The sequence below is a fragment of the Aquarana catesbeiana genome, linkage group LG02, assembly GCF_042186555.1.
Source record: "Aquarana catesbeiana isolate 2022-GZ linkage group LG02, ASM4218655v1, whole genome shotgun sequence".
NCBI classification, from domain to species: domain Eukaryota; kingdom Metazoa; phylum Chordata; class Amphibia; order Anura; family Ranidae; genus Aquarana; species Aquarana catesbeiana.
Genome location: NC_133325.1, coordinates 301,372,477 through 301,391,024, shown reverse-complemented (window position 1 = coordinate 301,391,024; position 18,548 = coordinate 301,372,477). Strand labels below are relative to the sequence as shown.

At 41.0% G+C, this 18,548-nt stretch overlaps 1 protein-coding gene across 1 annotated transcript in view; it reads left to right on the top strand.

Moving 5' to 3' along the window:
* Positions 1-18,548, top strand: part of JADE3 (jade family PHD finger 3) — a 164,575-nt gene that overhangs the window by 51,825 nt on the left and 94,202 nt on the right. Inside the window, exon 2 of the mRNA XM_073614602.1 lies at positions 7,126-7,185. Coding sequence (XP_073470703.1) covers positions 7,137-7,185 — 49 coding nt within the window. The 5' untranslated portion in view covers positions 7,126-7,136. The remainder of the gene's footprint in view (positions 1-7,125; positions 7,186-18,548) is intronic.

Sequence of the window (18,548 nt, the reverse complement as noted above, 5' to 3'; positions counted from 1 at the left end):
AGACGTCCGGACGCTTTGTTTGTTTGTTAGTCAGTTTTGATTACATGTTTTGTGTCCCCCCTGTCTGTGTCATCTTTTTGATCGGGTTTTTCAGTTACCAATCATTTTTATCAGGGCAATGTAATTATCGGTTCATGCTCTTATGTCTACATGTATCTAATTGTGTACCACAATAAACACTTGTTTAATTATTTAAATTTATCAGATTGCCTTTCTTTGGAGCCCTACTTTTTCTTGGTCCCCCCCTCTGCTGGGGACAATTGTTTATGTGCATATGTTCAGGGGCTGTAGGGCAATCATAGATATAGGGTACACACTAGACACTCATTACATGGTTTAACAAGCCTCACTTTATCCAACTTGATTGCATTCTGAGTGTTGGAGAGCAGGGGATCCTGTGCTGCCTCTCTGCAGAAAATGGGTTAAAATGTGATTTCTAACTCTTCAGAATATCTGCATGTACTGTATATAGGTTAGTAAGTATGATGCTAACAGAGGTTGTTGGATACTCTGGCTTTTATGTATATTATCAGTTACTGCTGGATGCAGGCTGGGTGTCTCTTGGTTTGTAAATCTCACATCAGCACATTCCACTCGATATTGGTATCCTGCAGTTTGCTATTGTGGTTGGCGGTACTCTGATCTCCGAGCATGAGGGTTTTAATGACAAAGGGTGTAGACTTGTCAACTGTCCAGTTCCCGGCTAAATGTTAAATTGTAAGTAATAAATAACCATAAGACTATATAAATTTAATTTTTTTATTTAAATAAGCAACTCCTTTAAGTTTGGCCATTGTGATGTGATGAGTTGAAAAAGCACAGTACATACATATTGAAAACATTACAAAGCTGTAGTAGCAATTCTATCAATAACTGTAAACTATGAAATGGAGACTGAGCACAACATGCTCTAGTGAAGATGTATGATGGTAGGTGTGGATCGAGGTACTTATAATATGGTTCATGAACAGATGGTCGCAGGAAATAGAGATCAATTTACTGTAATAAAATTACACAAGGAAAATGTTTTTGTTTGACGTAAACCCATTAGGAATAACATTTGTTTTGGTTTAATATGATAATACAAGACACTATTATAGTTGCGTTACCATTGCAGCTTTGGTAAATGATTTTGTCATTTTTTTTTTTTCAAAAAGGCCTGCCTGCTTTATCTTAGTTTTGTGCTAAGGCCCAGTTCAGACCACATGCACTCCAGTGCGTTTTTTTTTTTTTTTTCTTTCCTGCATCAAAAACGCATAGAAAGTAGGTTATATGGTTTTCAATGGCATAGTTCACACCAGTGCTTCCAGTTCCAGAAAAAAAAAAGTAGAACGTGCTACATTTTTCCTGCACTGGACTGTACTGGAACGCTGTAAAAAAACATCAAAAATGCACTGGAACACACATGTTCTTATTTAAAGTTAGGAAAAAGAGAGGCGGAAAAACTCACTGGAATGCATCAAAAACGCACATGCAGAAAAGCATCTGGAACACATCCGGACTACGTTTCTATGGTATGAACTGGCCCTCAGGGTTGGTTCTGTGTAGAATTCAGAAATGTAAATTCTTATGCCGTGTACACACGATCGGACGTTCCGACAACAAAATCCTGGATTTCCGACGGATGTTGGCACAAACTTGTCTTGCATACACACAGTTGCACAAATGTTGTCGTAAATTCCGAACGTCAAGAAAGCGGTGACGTACAACACGTACAACGAGCTGAGAAAAATGAAGTTCAATAGCCAGTACGGCTCTTCTGCTTGATTTCGAGCATGCGTAGAATTTTTTGCGTTGGAATTGTGTACACACGTTCGGAATTCCTGACAACAGATTTTGTTGTCGGAAAATTTGAGAACCAGCTCTCAAATTTTTGTTGTCGAAAATTCCGACAGCAAATGTCCGATGGAGCCTACACGCGGTTGGAATTTCTGACAACAAGCTCATGTCGAACATTTGTTGTCGGAAATTCCAATCGTGTGTACGCGGCATTAGTGTCCTTTTACATGGGCTTGTCTGTGTACGGCAGTGGTCATCAACCCTGTCCTCAGGTACCACTAACAGGCCAGGTTTTTTGTATTACCTTGGGGAGATGCAGACTAGAATACTGCAATCACTGAGCAGCAAATGATATCACCTGTGATGTATTTCAGTTATCTTGCAAACCTGGCCTGTTAGTGGGCCCTGAGGACAGGAGTTGATGACCACTGCTATAGGGGACAGAACATTAACTAAAAAATATGATGGATAATCCTTAAAGCCCATTTGAAATCAATAAACAAATACGGCAGAAGCTTTTACCATTGTTCCACAAGCTTCAATTGCCCAATCTTAATCCTTAAACTGCTGCTGTTTTTACCACCATTGGCTGCAAACCTCGTGGTACATGCACAAAGTATTGCATGCGAGTGGCTGGGTCTGTACAGTGCTCACATGTTGGCCCCATAAATTACCTATACCTCAGCGCTGTCACAAAATCAAACCAAATCTAGTCAAATATTCAGTGCAGTGAATGTCTTACTAATATAAAACAGTCACATATTTTCAAAAGTCCATCACAAACTGTATTCCTCCTATCTAAAGTGCTTCTTTGTACAAATAAAGAGCTCCGTGCCCATATAAACTTCTTGGTGCTCCACAAAGTGCTCCGTGAAAAATACTGTACTTCCACACTCACCTGATCAAATTGACTTTATGCTTGTTCAACACAAAAGTCATAGCATACTTATAAGGAACAACCCTCCTGGGTATTCTGGCAGCAAGGTTCAGCCTCTCCACCTCAGTTCACCTCTCCTGATTGCTCATATTCCACTTTAAAAGAGAAGTATGGGAATCCTGTTTTTTTTTTTTTTTTCGGTTAATCATACTTGCCTACTTGGATGCAGCATTGGTCCACCGGCTCTAACACGAAGAACCGAGTGATCGCTCAGTTCTCACAGTTCCCTGAGCAAAGAGCTGCTGACTGTCGGCAGCTATCTTCAGGGATTTTATACCACCGCAACCTATTACAACCTTATTTAGAATCAACGCATTATTTCTGCAAAATTCATTATGTGCTTTTAAAAGCAGTTACATATCAATTTGTTTTGGCTAGAGCAGGGGTAGGCAACCTTTTTGAGTGTACAGTGTGCTGAAAAATGTTTTCAAAGAAATTGAGCGTGCCGATTTTATAGCAAAATAATGTCAACTTCACACACAGTCACAAAAAGGATTTTTTATAAAGTAAATGCTGTAAACTACTTTAGTATTGAGAAATTAACATCCTGCACTCTCACCTCAGATCAATCCCAATTTCTGCAACCCCACACCTCAGATCAGCCCCAGTTCATGCACCTTCACACCTCAGATCACTGTTCCCCCTGCTAATCTGCCCCACCACTGTACCTCCCAGCACATCTGCTCCACTGCCCTATCCCCATGCCCTTCTGTCTCACTACTGAATCGCCTTCTCATCTGTCTTAACACTCAACCCATCTGCTCATCAGCCCCACCACTGTAACCCACTTTCTCATCTGCCCCACCAATGTACCTCCTGCACGTCTCACTTCTGTACTCTCCTGTCCTGCCACTGTAACCCCCTGCTCATCAGTCCCACCAATACACCTCCTTTCACATCTACCCCCCCTGCTTTTCTGTCCCACCACTGACCCCCCCCCCTGCTCATCTGAACCAACGCTGAACCCACCCCCCCTGCTCATCTGAACCAACGCTGAACCCCCCCCCCTGCTCATCTGGCCCAACGCTGAATCCCCCCCGCTTATCTGGCCCAACGCTGAATCCCCCCCCCCTCCCGCTCACCTGACCCAACGCTGAACCCCCCCCCCCCCCCCCCCCCCGCTCATCTTGCCCAACGCTGTACTCTCTTCTCCTCTATGATATGTGTGATATGCAGAGTGTTGTCGCATCCAGCTCACGTGCTTGTATGTAATGTCACATACAAGCATCTGGAATGGATGCGCAATGGTGAGCTCAGGTCAGGGGCATTTTCTGAAAGCAGTGGGGCTGTGTGCAGGATCATAAGTTGGGCCCCGCAGCTGAGAAAAAGTGCGGCACTACTGGCTCTGGCTTAAAGGGACACAGAGTGCAGGGGTTCAGTAGTAAGTGATGCAAAGGTTCAGGAATAATTTCAACAAAGTTCCCAGAACAGTAATTCCACAAACTGTCTCCTGATTGTGGTTTTCTCAAGCACCGTGAAATCCCTTCTTTCTGAGTTTGGTAGTGGCAACCAAGTGAGTTATCTTCCTCCAGATAGTGGGCGGGGCTAGCAGGACTATGTTTGGCTTTAGCAGTGGCCAATGACAGTCCTCCTCCTGGAAACAGGGTCCGCCCCCCCCCACCAGAACTGCACCCAATCTTTTTCCCATCACAAAAGATGACGATCGCAGCTACAGCAAAGTTAGAGAACCAAACAATGTTTTGCATCTTTTGCAATGTGTGGGGGCACAGTGCCTCCCCTCAGTGCAGGTGCGGTGTGGGGAACTCTGAAATTGGAATGCATTAGTGTCTCACTGACACTTCCCTGCACTGCTCTGCTGATGGGGAGTTGCCGGCAAAGGAGGCTTTGTGTGCCGCTTGCGGCACCAGTGCCGGAGGTTGCCTACCCCTGGGCTAGAGAACTCTCATAATTCGATATGTCAAAGAAAAAAGTGAGGTCTATACCCTTGGCACACAAGGACTGCTGCACCCTGTTCACAGATACCATCTTTTAAAGGAAAAGAAAAAGAAAAAAAATATAAAAAGACTATAGTATAGAAACTGGACCGCCCTTCTTTTACATTAGACCAAAATATATAGGAAAAAAAAAGAAAATAACTAGGGAAAATAATCAATTATGAGACTCTTAAAAGGACTATTATGCTATATATGGTTCATTATGATATGTAAAATGTTTGTTATGAAGAAAATATGAGATTTCTTTTTAAATATTTAATACTTAGGAGTAATACCTCAACTTTTATTAGAGACTAGTCATATTTACATGTATGGTGAATGCTAATGTTCGTAGCTTGGTGCCCATTGCCTTAAATGGGCACCAATGGGTTTGAATGTTGCTACTTGCAGTCTGTGTATACCCATTTTACTCTGGATTGCGTGTGTTTTATTTCTTCTGCACAATAAAATTCTTTTGTTTGAGAAAAAAAAAAAAATATATAAAACTTATGTATTCTTTATTGTTATTAAAAAAAAAACTATATATTGTATTTGTTTACTGGTTGCCTGTAAAATTCCACAAATAAAGGATCTATACTTGTATGGCCAGCATTAGCATATCAAAGCATGCATGGCTAGTCTTACACAGAGAGTGACGATACTTTATCCAGTTTGTATCACTAATTTTTGGCCCATTCCAGGAGACCCAACATTAGAAATAGGAGGATTGAAGTGTTTCTAAAGTTTTAAGGGTTTTTTTTTTTTAACTGTTTCATGGACTTTATTGCATGCATGGACTGTTATAGCTCCCCTCAATATATTCCACAGAGCTGTTTCCCTTAAACTTGCCCAGTCCTACTGCTACCCCTGTTTTTATCTGGAACTTAACAAACCCATCACATTTTCCCTTGGTGTAGTGCATAGATAAAGATCTTAGAAGTGTTTTTACTATAGTGTTCGCTCAGTATTTGTGTTTATCCCTTTCTGACATTGTCCACGCGCCAAATTTTTTTACCTGTTATGACCTCTTTTGAAAGCACTTGCCGGTGAGTCAGTACTGCAAGTCACTGTCTTGGTTGCTTTTCTGTTTCAGAAATTATTAAAGACTTGGGTATTCAGGCAACTTGTATTTTCAGTAGAAGAATATTCATCTGACTGACCATAAGTTTTCTGGTAACAAGTTGAAGAGAATTGCATTGTTCCTGCATAATTGCCTGCAATGTCCTGGTGTTGTACTTGTGAGGGATCTGTCACCCCGCTACTAGTGGGAGCTTTTAGGAGACAAGAAATAGCAGCTATCTGGTGAAATTAGCAGGCCACCCCTCAACAGTGCCCTCTAATGCTCAGGTCTTGTGTGAAGACATTACTAAGGTTTTGTAAAGTTTACACAAATAAATAGGAAAGTGGCGAGTGAATACGCCTACACAGGGGCAAAGGGAAAAAAAAAGTTGTGTATATATATATATACATATACACACTACAATTCCTTAGGAATCAGATGGTATGTAGCTCAAGCACAGAAGAACTGATACAATAAGGATCTATAATTATCCCACCCCCCATCCTCAAAAAACAGACATCCCTTTGTAGGGAGGACCTACCGGACGTCCCAGATACAAAAGGAACAGTGGACATTTCCATGATCATGTAGCTGCAGGTGCCTCATCTAGCCAATGGTACCAAACTTTGGAAAACTTTTTGGGGCAACCCCTTTTTAACATTTTTAGGTGTAGATATGAAATGCTAAGTAAGTAAAACTGTAAATGCCATAGAAATCGTATTTCAGATTAGCAATAACTCTTAATTGGCTAATTCATCAAACGGAGGAACATAAAATGAGCTCAACATGAAAGTTGTTGCCCATAACAACCAGTTAGTCCTTGTTTACTTTGCATGAAATGGAAGGTGAAACTTGATCAGTTGCTATAGGCAACAACTTTTTTTTTAATCGTTATTACTATTATTATTATTAATAATAATAATTATTTTTTTTTCCCCCTAATTTACTTCAGTTTTGATTAATTGGCCAGTAAGTGCGCTGTGACTGGAAAAACAATTGTTTGATCAATTAGGGGGCCCAAAGCTGTTTATTTTTATTTTTTTTTTTATCTGAATTCAGATTGTGTATTCCTGAATGGTTTGTACTGTGTATCTGAAGTGTGAGAGCTGCCAGCATAATATTGATGCATTTGTCCAATTAGTATGCTTTTCTGTGTGCATCTTAAAGGACTTTTAAAATTTTTCACAAGTCTTGTAAAGCTATCTAGAGTGCTGAATTTGGTTGGTGGGGGGGGGGTTTAGGTTTATTTCTCTAACTTTATAAAAAAAGATGCAATAGTGGTGGTCCATGGTGTGAAACATACTTCCTCCTTTCTACAGTGTGTAGGTATTTGCTGTACAAATACAATGAAAAGTTGTAGTATATATTGCTGGTTACAGTAGATGATATTTTTTTTGTTTGTTTTTGGTCTTTAGGATGCGTCAGGATGAAGCGACACAGGCACCTCAGCAGCAGTGACAGCTCAGACAATGAAAGTGAGTATCTCTCCTAATTAGTAAAGTGATACTTGTACTTGGGAGCAGCTATATGGGCTCATTACATGTGCAAGCTCTGCTTTGTACTTAGCAATAACAGTGTACCACTGCAATTTATCTTCAAAGCTTATTAGACAAAGTAATTGCACTGTGTTCCCTCAAAGTGATCTACAAATTTCAACGTTAAGTTCAATAACAAAAATTATGAAAGTGCAAACATTTACAAGAGGTCCAAAGTGACAAAACATTTTTTACGAACTGCAGTTATAACCTAAAACACTTTGGGTGGGATTTACTAAAACTGTAGAGAGCAAAATCTGGTGTAGCTGTGCAAGGTAGCCAATCAGCTTCTAACTTCATCTTGTTAAATTAAGCTTTGACAAAACCTGGAATCGGTTCCTATACAGAGCTTCATCAGGTTTTGCACTCTTCAGTTTTAGTAAATTAACCCCTTTATGTGCCCTTTTTTAAAGCATATTTGAAGGCAAAATAAATTCTAGAAAAGAAAAAAACCTGTGGGGGGTGGGTGGGCTGCAAGTTGGTAAAACCTGTTGCTGAATTCTAGTTCTTTTAACTGTCCCCACCGGGAGAAAAATGTGATTATCTCTAGTGGCTATAGCAGCCGCTAGCGATCATCACAAGAAAATCCGGCAGGCTGGTGGTACCTAAGTCGATCGATCAACTTGGTACCTTCAGCCTGCCCATTAACCTAGGCCGGTTCCTGCTGAACCGACTGAGATTCAACCCGTGTTTGGCCGGCCACATTCACACTACGCTTGGCTCGCTTTTTTGTTTGGGTGATTCTCACGTGGAAACGTGTCCCGCATAAGCAGTCCATTCACTTCAAAAGGCTGCCCTATTCATGATTGTTCATAGAAGTTCAGAGACCAAATTTTGGCTTGAGCCAGAAGTGATTTTACACTCGCTGCGATTTCTTTCACAAGAATTCTGACGTATTTTTGGTACAGACACAGAAGGTGGCACACACGGGTTAAGATGGCAATTAAAGGTTAATTTCTCACATTTGTGGCTTTTTAAATCACAATTGTTGTGTGTGTATAAATAGTCAATGAGTTTGTTAGCTCTCACATGGATGCACTAAGCAGGCTAGACACTAAGCCATGAGGAAGTAGAAAAGAACAGTCATGATCTACCTGACCTTGGCTTGGTATCAAGAGATCCCCAAATCTTACAGTTCTTATTAAATGACTGAACAGTACTGACTGGCATATTCAAGGCTTTGGATATCTTTTAATATCCTTTTCCATCTTTGTAAAGTTTCATTACCTTTTTACGCAGTCTTTTGACTGTTCTTTTCTGCTCCCCATGGCTTAGTATCTAGCCTGCTTAGCGCATCCATGTGCAAGCTAACAAACTCATTGACTATTTATACACAGACACTAATTGTGATTTAAAAAGCCATAAATGTGGGAAATTAATTTTTTAGTAGCCATTTTCACCTGTGTGTGCCACTTTCTGTGTCTGTACCAATTCCAGGGTGTATAAACTTTTCATCAGGGCCATTTGAGTGATTTCTGTTCTGATTTTAAAAGGAGCCAAAAAACTATGTGTTAATAAATGGCTTCATGTGATCACTATCCTTGAATGAATAAGACAGGTTTTTTTTGGCATGATCAGTCATATTTTCAATATTTAATGCCACAATTTCTTCCAGGGTATGCAAATTTTGTGCACAGCTATCTATATCTATATATTCAACTTTTGAATTAATATCATGAATTTAAATAAATATTTATTAATTGTTTGCCATTATTGGCACCTTTTTGTGCTAGAAAAGTTCAATACAAAATGCATACCTTTTTAAATTCTACGTACAAGCGGTCCCCTAGTTACAAACATCCGACTTACAAACGACTCCTACTTACAAACAGAGGGAGACGACAGGAAGTGAGAGGAAATCTACCCATAGGAAGGAATATTCACTCCTGAAAGACCCCTTTCACACTAGAGGCGTTTTTCTGGAGCTTTAGTGCTAAAAATAGCTCCTGAAAAAAGCCTCAGCTGCAATCCCAGTGTGAAAGCCCGAGTGCTTTCACACTGGGGCGCTGCGTTGGCCGGGCATCACAAAAAGTCCTGCAAGCAGCTTCTTTGCGGCGCTGTAGGAGTGGTGAATACACTACTCCTAAAGTGCCCCTGCCCATTGAAATCAATGGGCAGCACTGCCTGCAAAGCGCCTTTACAGTGGCGTTTTGCGGGCGGTTTTAACCCCTTTTCGACTGCTAGCAGGGGTTAAAAGCGCCCCTCTAGTGGCCGAATAGTGGTGCTAAAAATAGCGGCGCTTTACCGCTGATGCCCGGGCACTGGCAGTGTGAATGTGCCCTAAAAGTTATTATGGGAAAAAGGTACCTCCACTGATGCTTTATCACAAAGGCTTGTTTACACAGCAACCCAAAAATGTTCTAAATCCAATTGTCATTGGGACAGAAAGTGAGGTGAAATCTTCTGAACAGGGGCACACACAGCAAAACAAATGTAACAGGGGTGATAACCCTTCCTTATGCTATCCAAAAAACTTTTTTGGCTGGAGCTACACTTAAAAAATGTACCTGTTCCGAATTACAAACAGATTCAACTTAAGACCAAACTTACAGAGACCCTATCTTGTTTGTAACCCAGGGACTGCCTGTATGTCTAAACAAAGGTGCTTCTATTGTGGTGTTAAAAATGTTGCTTGCTGAATTTTTGGTCAGTTAAAAAAAAAAAAGCACACCTCCCAGCTGAAATGCATTGAAAATGCATCAATAACGCACCCGTGTTATGTTTTTGATGCAGTTTTTGAGTTACATGACCTATGAAAAACACACCATAAGCGTTTTCAGTGCCATTATCTGTACCCATTTCTCTTATCGGCAAAGTGCCGATAACTCCGTTTTCGGCCGATATGTTTTGGCCGCCAAAATTTTGGTGCATCTCTAGTTCCCAGCATAGCTAGAGAACTGACCACGGTGTGCTCTCCTGCTTAGTGTGGTCAGTTTTTATTAGAAAAACAGAGGGACTAGCAGGAACACCAGGGATTTCACACAAAGGAAGCCTTACAACGAAAACAGGGTACTTTCTCATAGAAGTACATGGTACATGGCACATATCAGGAATATGATGTGTTGGGGTAACAAACACTTTGTTAACCACCCTCCCAGTTCCCCTGAGCATTGACATCTGCATTTGGAGTGTGGTAAACCCCTTGGTCCCTACTATGGCCCTTGGGACGCTACTAGGTTTACTTTTATACAATGCCAAGAAAGCTAGAATTCTAAAGTTGAAGTCTCCTTTGGCACCCTCTCTAGGTTTCTGGAAGAATTCGGTTAATATGGCCATACCTTTTTTATATAATTTCACATATGAGCTTATAGGTTGCCCCGAGAAATTTGCTAAAGTCTGGAATATCTGGCTTCACCCTCTACCAATGCCGCACTGGAAATTTATTTTCTAGCATTTAATTTGGTTTGATGTGGTTGCCTGGGGGACCTCCATCCCGACTGAACCCCACATGATCTAGGTAGGCGGTGTTCCTGGTTGTAGCAAAGCGGAGGTTATTATTTCATAGTAGGCTTTCAGCGAACCAATATTTTATCCCTGTGTTTAGCCTGTATGCCATCTGAACACAGTGTCTATGGGAATAAGTTGCTGTTTTTTGTCTTTCTTTGTTTTGTGCACCTAATGAGCCAGGATATGCCCAAATGGCTGTGTGTTGTACCTTTTTTATATCTACACCTTCATTAAAAAAGACATTTGGGGGATTTGTTTGTGGTAGTTATTTCAAACCTAAGTACCCAAGGCCTTATGTGTAACGCCTCAATGGGACTATACCATTTCTGATATTTTGCAGAAAATATATATATATATATATATATATATATATATATATATATATATATATATATATATATATATATAAAAAACTCTGAAATTAGATCGTCAGTGTGCAACCTAAGGGAAATCCTCTTGTGACAGTTGGCACAGGGACAAGTGTCGTCATTGGAAGATTCCAGTGATAGCTCTAAGTTTAAAAATGTCTGTTTCAAGTTTAACAGGGGCACAGGAAAAATATTTTGGACTTAAGTCACACTTTTAATATTGAAAAAAAAAAAAAAAAAAACACTTTTTTTTATATAACCTTCAATAAGCATACAAGTATTTTTGTGTGTGGGGTTTTTTTTTTATTTTTTATTTTTTTTAACTTTTTCTGAGGTGTTTTGTGCAAAGTTAAACAGATATAGAAACAGATATAGAAGACACAACCTAATTCACCTCAGTATACATTAACCAATTCAGTCCTAGAAGGTTCACCCCCCCCCCTTCATGACCAGGCCATTTTTTGCGATGCTGCACTTCCCTTATTTAACTCACAATTGCGTTGGCGTGCGATGCTGTACCCCAAAAAAAGTATGTCTTTTCCCCCCACAAATAGAGCCTTCTTTTGGTGGTATTTGATAACCTCTGCAGGTAATTTTTATTTTTTGTTTTGTTTTTGTACAAAAAAAGACAGACAATTTTGAATAAACAATATTTTTTACTTTCTGTTATAAAACGTCTCCCCCCACCCCCAAAAAATGTAAAAAAAAATTAATTTCTTCATCAATTTAGGCCTATATGTATTCTGCTACATATTTTTGGTAAAATAAATCCCAATACATATATATATATATTGGTTTGCGCAAAAGTTACAGCGCCTACAAACTATACTATTTTTATTTCTTTTTCACTAGTAATTGCGGCGATCAGCGACTTGTAACGGGACTGCGATATTGCGGCTGACAAATCAGACACCTAACTGACACTTTTTTTGTCAATATTTTTATTCAGTTTCAAAGAAAACTGTCAATACAAAACAGAGTCTAATGGGCATACCCAGGCTCAATGTAATACATTGATACATAAACCCGGCACCTTAACTAATAACAGCTAAAAGGTGTTTACCACCTACTATTTAACCAACATTAATAAATAAATTTATTTTATCTTGTATGGAGACTTGATGCATTCGCTCAGGCCTGCCGCAGGGGTACCGGCCACTTCAAGAGGCCGTGTAAAACCCCACTACACATGTGCCAGCCCCAATTTCTAGATCTAGCACATTCTGCTCTACTTAATTCTTCCTTTATTCTTTCTCCTCTCATTTAAAACTGAAGGTGCAAAAGTTCATTCCTTTCCCTTTCCATCCTTCTCTTCCCCCTTGCCCCCCCCCCCTTTCCTCTTAGGTTACATTTTTAATTTTCCCGTATCATTAAACGTCACTCACCCCAGTTGACCTGTGATGCCCATAACCCGGGGAAGGATGAGGAGGAGGAGAGCAAGGGCTTTACAGGGGGTCCATGGGTCTGCTCGATTCTAGGCTTTCTGAGAAAAGTCACATTAAGTTAATAACACTTGCGGGGATGCACTGCAGAACCCCATTCATTTTTAACCATTCTCCCCTTCTTACCCATCCCTATCAAAACCTCTTCCTCTGCCCACTCTCCCCCCTGAAGGAAAAAAAAAAAAAGAGTAGAAAACTCCCCCCTCACTCCCAAGTACATTTACCACTGAATTATCATATTCCACAGTATTACTTTCTAAACCGACCCAGGTCCATTTTCAGCAAGCATCTGGCATCTTTCTGATAAAGTAAAATTGATCCATTGTGACCATGTTTTGTGGAATAGGGCTTCTTGACTGTTTAATGATGTCGTAAGTTCCTCCATTCTCATTATCTCATTTACTGCTCTAATCCATTGAACTACAGTAGGTGGAGATGAGGATTTCCAATGTGCTGACACACAAGCCCAGGCGGCATTTAACAAATGCCTTACCACTGATTGCTATTTGTTTTTAGAGAGTGGGCTAAGATGAATTGGGCAAGCTCCTGGATTCGTAACAAGGGATAGACCAGTAAGATCTTTTTTTTTTTTTTTTTTTTTTTATTCAATGCTTTTTATTCATATTCATACAAAATACATCATACCTCGTATTAAACAATATACATATAACCTCATAGTAATAAAACCATCTACTACATTACAAGATGTATATATATCCGCCCTTCCGGGTATATTCTGCTAATTTTCTTCCCTTTTTATACCCCCCTTTACACTGAACTATAGACCTGGTAGTAAACCCACTCTTCATCTTAGTTACCTGCACGCACACCTCTACTTTTAGCTTAGATCCTACACTTTTCCCTATCCTCTTTTTCCGCTATACTCTATCTAATATGGCCCAACTTCTCAATCCAGGGAGTCCAGATTTTTTTTAAACTCCTTTATATTCCCTCCTCTAACATAAACTGTCTTTTCCTTCCCTATTGTTTCTGACACCGTTCTAAACCAGTCCTCTACTGAAGGGGGTTTCTCTGCTTGCCATCTCCTAGCTATTAACTTTCTTGCCTGATAAAGGCATCTCCGCACCGCTTTACTTTTAACCCTCCCGTTGCCTAAGTTCCCCACCACCCCCAAAATACATAATTTTGGTTCTATATTAAGCTTTAGATCGAAAACCTTATTTATACTCTCAACTACTTCTGCCCAATAGCGAAATAGCTTGGGGCATTTCCATATCATATGTAACATATCTCCTGTATTTTGACATCTGGGACAGTCAGCGTTTACCCTTCTCCCATACTTAAACAGTTTTTTAGGGGTATAATATGCCCTATGTAGGAGCAATAGATGTGAAAATTTCTGAGCCGGTGAGACCGATACCTGGTGACCCCCCTCCAGAATCTCTTTCCATTGCGTATCCGATATTGTCCCCAGGTCCCTTTCCTATTCCCTTCTACACTTAAGTTTATCTGGACCTTCCCTGCTGTTTTTACATATGTGTTGGTAGAATTCTGCTATTAGCCCCCTTGATCCCTCAACGCTCTCTATCTTTTGGGGAATGGAGGATTGGATCCATTTCGGACCTTGGTCTCCAAATTGGGCCTGCAATGCGTGCTTAATCTGTAAATAGTTAAAGTATGGCTGATTCGGAATACCGAATTCCTCCTTTAAGGCGGCAAAGGTTTTTAACATATTACCGTTATATAGTTGTTCTAATTTTACTATCCCCTTTAGTTCCCAAGTCTTAATCTTACCTGTCTGTAATATTTCTTGATGGTTCTTATTGTCCCAAAGAGGGCTGCACCTCGCTTCCCCCTCCATACCCTTCATGCCCTTAATAAAGTTCCACACTTTTAACATTAATTTAACCGTAGGGGTCCTATAGATAAACGAGTTCGCCTCTAATACCGCCAAAATCCTCCTATGAGGTGCTCCAGCAATCATTATTTCCGTGTTGTTGTTACCCATAGGACCACTACCTGATCTCAAATGTTGCAATTGGGCTGCCAGGAAATAGCTTTGAGGATGCGGAACCGCCATACCCCCCTCGCATGTCGCTAACTGTAGTGTCTGCAGGCTTAACCTGGAATGCCCTCCCTTCCATATCAGTCCTCTAAACAGCATATCTATTTCTTTAAACCATTTTCCATAGATCCATACTGGTGAATTGTGCAAAATGTACAATAGCTGGGGCAGCCATAGCATTTTTAACAGGTTGCACCTACCAGCTACCGACAGTGGAAGTCCCCTCCATATATCAATCTTTTTCCTAAATTTCTCCAGCAGTGGGACCAAGTTGTTATTTAGGAAGTTATCCGGTTCTTTGATTATATGAATTCCTAGATATTTAGTTTTTTCCACTATTTTTAGTGTGGTTTCCTCCAAAAGGGATCTATTGGCAATAAAACCGATTTCTCCCAGTTTATGGAGAGACCCGAGATCCCCCCAAACTCTGCGAAGACACCTATCACCTGACCAAGTGAACCTTCTGTATCTCCTAGGAAGATAAGTACGTCATCAGCGTATAATGCGATCCTCTCCTCCCCAGTGCTTCTCCGGAAACCTTCCATACTCCTGTTTTGCCTTATAGCGGCAGCCACTGGTTCCATTGCCAAAGCAAAGATCAGAGGCGACAAGGGGCACCCCTGTCTTGTGCCTCTCTCCAAGCAAAACTCGCTCGAGAGTACATTATTACTTCTGACCTTTGCTTTAGTTTTGTTATATAGAATTTTTACCCATTTACTAAACGAAGGACCAAACCCATATACCTGCAATATATGCCAGATAAATCCCCATTCCAGGCTGTCAAATGCCTTTACTACATCTAGCATCACAACAGCTCTGGTGCCCGAATTTTCTATTGGGATTTGTACATTCAAAAAGAACCTTCTTATATTTTCACTTGTTGACCTCTGGGGAATAAACCCAGTTTGATCCGGATGGATCAACCTATGTATTATCCTTTGGAGTCTAGTAGCCAGAATCTTTGCCAAGATTTTTGCATCTGAGCATAGTAAAGAAATAGGTCTGTAAGAAGCGGGTTCCAAGGGGTCCTTCCCTTCTTTAGGTAGTATTATTATTATAGCCTCAGTCATTGACTCAGGTAATTTCCCCTCCTGGTACGCCCATTCAAATACCCTTAAAAGCTCCGGCAATAATATCTCCCCATACTTCTTATAGATCTCCACGGGGAGGCCATCCGGACCAGGGGATTTCTTATTAGCCAGTGCCTTTACTGCTATTCTAATCTCTTCTAATGTAATCGGGGCCTCCAATGCCTCAATATCCAACCCTGACAGGGAGGGCAGCTTTATTTTCCTAAAAAAGCCATCCATATCCACCCCCTCCGCTGAACCCCGGGAATTATATAATTCCTCATAATATTTTTTGAATGTTTCATTGATTTTATCTGGATGGGATGTAATCACACCTTCTTTAGTTCTAATGGCGGGAATCGTCGGGGGGGGGGGGGGAGATCTGATTCTTATTTCACAATATAGGCCAGTATCTTCCCCACTTTCTCCCCTTCTCCATATATCATTTGTTTTTGAAATAGCCTCTTGTTTTCAGATTTCCTAGTCATTACCTCTTTATATGTTAGCTGTTTGTTCTCCCACCTTTGGTGATTGTCTGGGGTTGGTTCTCTCACAAGCTCCCTTTCTGCAGCTCGTAGCTCCCCCCTGGCCTTCTCTTCCCCTGCCATTGAAGCTTTTTTTGATCTTGATACCTGCTGGATCAATAGACCCCGCAGATACGCCTTCAAGGCATCCCACATTACCCCTCTTGCTGTGGAGTCCTCATTTACACTTATAAACTCCCTCAGCCTAGTTATAATTTCATTTGGGTCTGCAAATATCTCAAGCCAAATTGGATTTAGTTTCCACGTACCACGTTGTTTATTTAACCCAGTAACCATCCTGGCAGTCACCAATGAGTGGTCTGATACCCCCCTAGGTTGATAAGTAATGTCTCTAACTATATGTGCGGCCAGATCATTACCTAATACAAGATCAATTCTTGAGAGCGAGGAGTAAGTAACTGAATAACACGAGAACTGTTGCGCCCCTGGATTACTCATTCTCCAGAGGTCCAACAACCCTGCCTCTTTAAGAAACTGGCCCATTCGGATTCCATATATCCCCTGCCCCTTTTTTCCTGGGGGAAATCTATCTGTTTCTTTATTGCCACATTAAAATCCCCTACAGCAATAACAGGTATATTCGGTTTGTCCACCATAAACTCCAACAGAGTATAGAACATCTAGCTTAAAAGGTGGAGGGTTATAAATATTCGCTAATATGCATTCCTGATTCCCTATTATACAGTGCAAGAAAACATACCTCCCCTCCGCATCTATATTGCAATGCCTGCAGGAGAACACAACCTCTTTCCCAATTAACACCGCCGCCCCCCTTGAATAAGAGGTGTGTACCGCATGAAACTGATGCCAGTATTTTCTATTTCTTATCTGAGTTTTAGTATCCCTTGTCAAATGCGTCTCCTGCAGACAAGCAATATCCACTCTAAAAGTATCCAACATATCAAATACCAATGCTCTTTTAGAGGGAGTGCCCATCCCCCTGACATTCCATGAGCCTATCTTTAGTCCCATTTACTAATCTGGAGTAAAGTTATAGAGAAAGAACGACAAACATCGTCTAGGGGTTCACCCTATAAGGATCTCCACTGGTCCTATTATTTTTTTGGGGGATTCCTATCATTTTCATATTCTAATACATTCCCGCCCCCTTTCTCCCTGTACCACATTTACCCAGGTGTTGGAATTTTTACCATGTTTACAAAATAATAACTCTATATTACCCCATAACACCAAAAACCTACTTTTCATATCGTGTATCACCCAGTGCTCAACCAGTATACCATTTGTCTCACTACAAACCTTAGAATTATCCCTATATTTATCTGTCTTTTGTGTTTTTCTATACTTCAGTGTGGCATAGATTCTTTTTCCATTTAATGTGCGGCTTACTACCTTATATTGTATTTTCCTATATCCATACTTAATCCCCCCACCCCCCCTCGCCCCCCCCCCTTCCACCCTTCCTTCCCATACCACTCTAGGTTACCCCTAGGGGCCCACCTACCCCACCCCCACCCTCACCAACCCACCCCTCCTCCCCATCTCCCTCCTTCCCCCCCTGTACTCAAAAACAAACTAATTAACACCACTCCCCATCTCATATCCATTTAACTACACTCAATACAATACAATCCCACTCCTTTAAGTGAACAAGTATATTAATAAAACAATTTAGCCTTAAGCCCACTATTCCTCCACTATTATCTGGGTAACAGGTCTTTCTTGTCCTCTAACCAAGCTAGTGCACTGTCAGGGGACTCAAAAATCTGACTCCCCCCCGCCCCCCCCCCCAGTATGGGGCGTATGTAACATTGAATTTCTGGAGGCTACGTTTAACCCCCAGGAACCCAGCTCTGCGCCTCTGTAGGTCCGGGGCGAAGTCGGAAAATATTGATATCCTGGCATCTTTATATAAGACCTTCCCCTATTCTCGGGCTTTACGTAAGAGTCTTACTTTGTCCTTGTAATTTAGGAACTTCACTAGGAATGGTCTTGGGGGGTTTCCAGGAGGGGGGTCTAAACGGGTCTCTATGTGCTCTTTCTATTGAAAACTGTTGGGAGAATGTCTCACCCCCAAACACCCCCACCAGCCAATTCTCCAAAAAAACAATCGGATCTGGACCTTCACTCCCCTCAGTGACCCCCACCACCCTCACATTGTCCCTGCGAAGTCTGTTTTCCATCTCATCAAACTTCCCCGCCAACTTGTCAAACTTTTCTCTCCAGATCTTCACTTCTTGTTTCAGAGGGAACAGCTCATCCTCTATCAGACTTATTCTATTTTCCGCTTCCGTCACCCTTTCTGCTGTTTTCTTAAGATCGTTTCGCACTGAAGTCAGCTCCTCTTTGATATCCTTCATTTGAACTCCAAGCTCCCCTAAAGACTGCTTACATACATTTATTTCCAGAAGAATGTCCTTTAGGGAGGGCTCTCCATCTGCCTT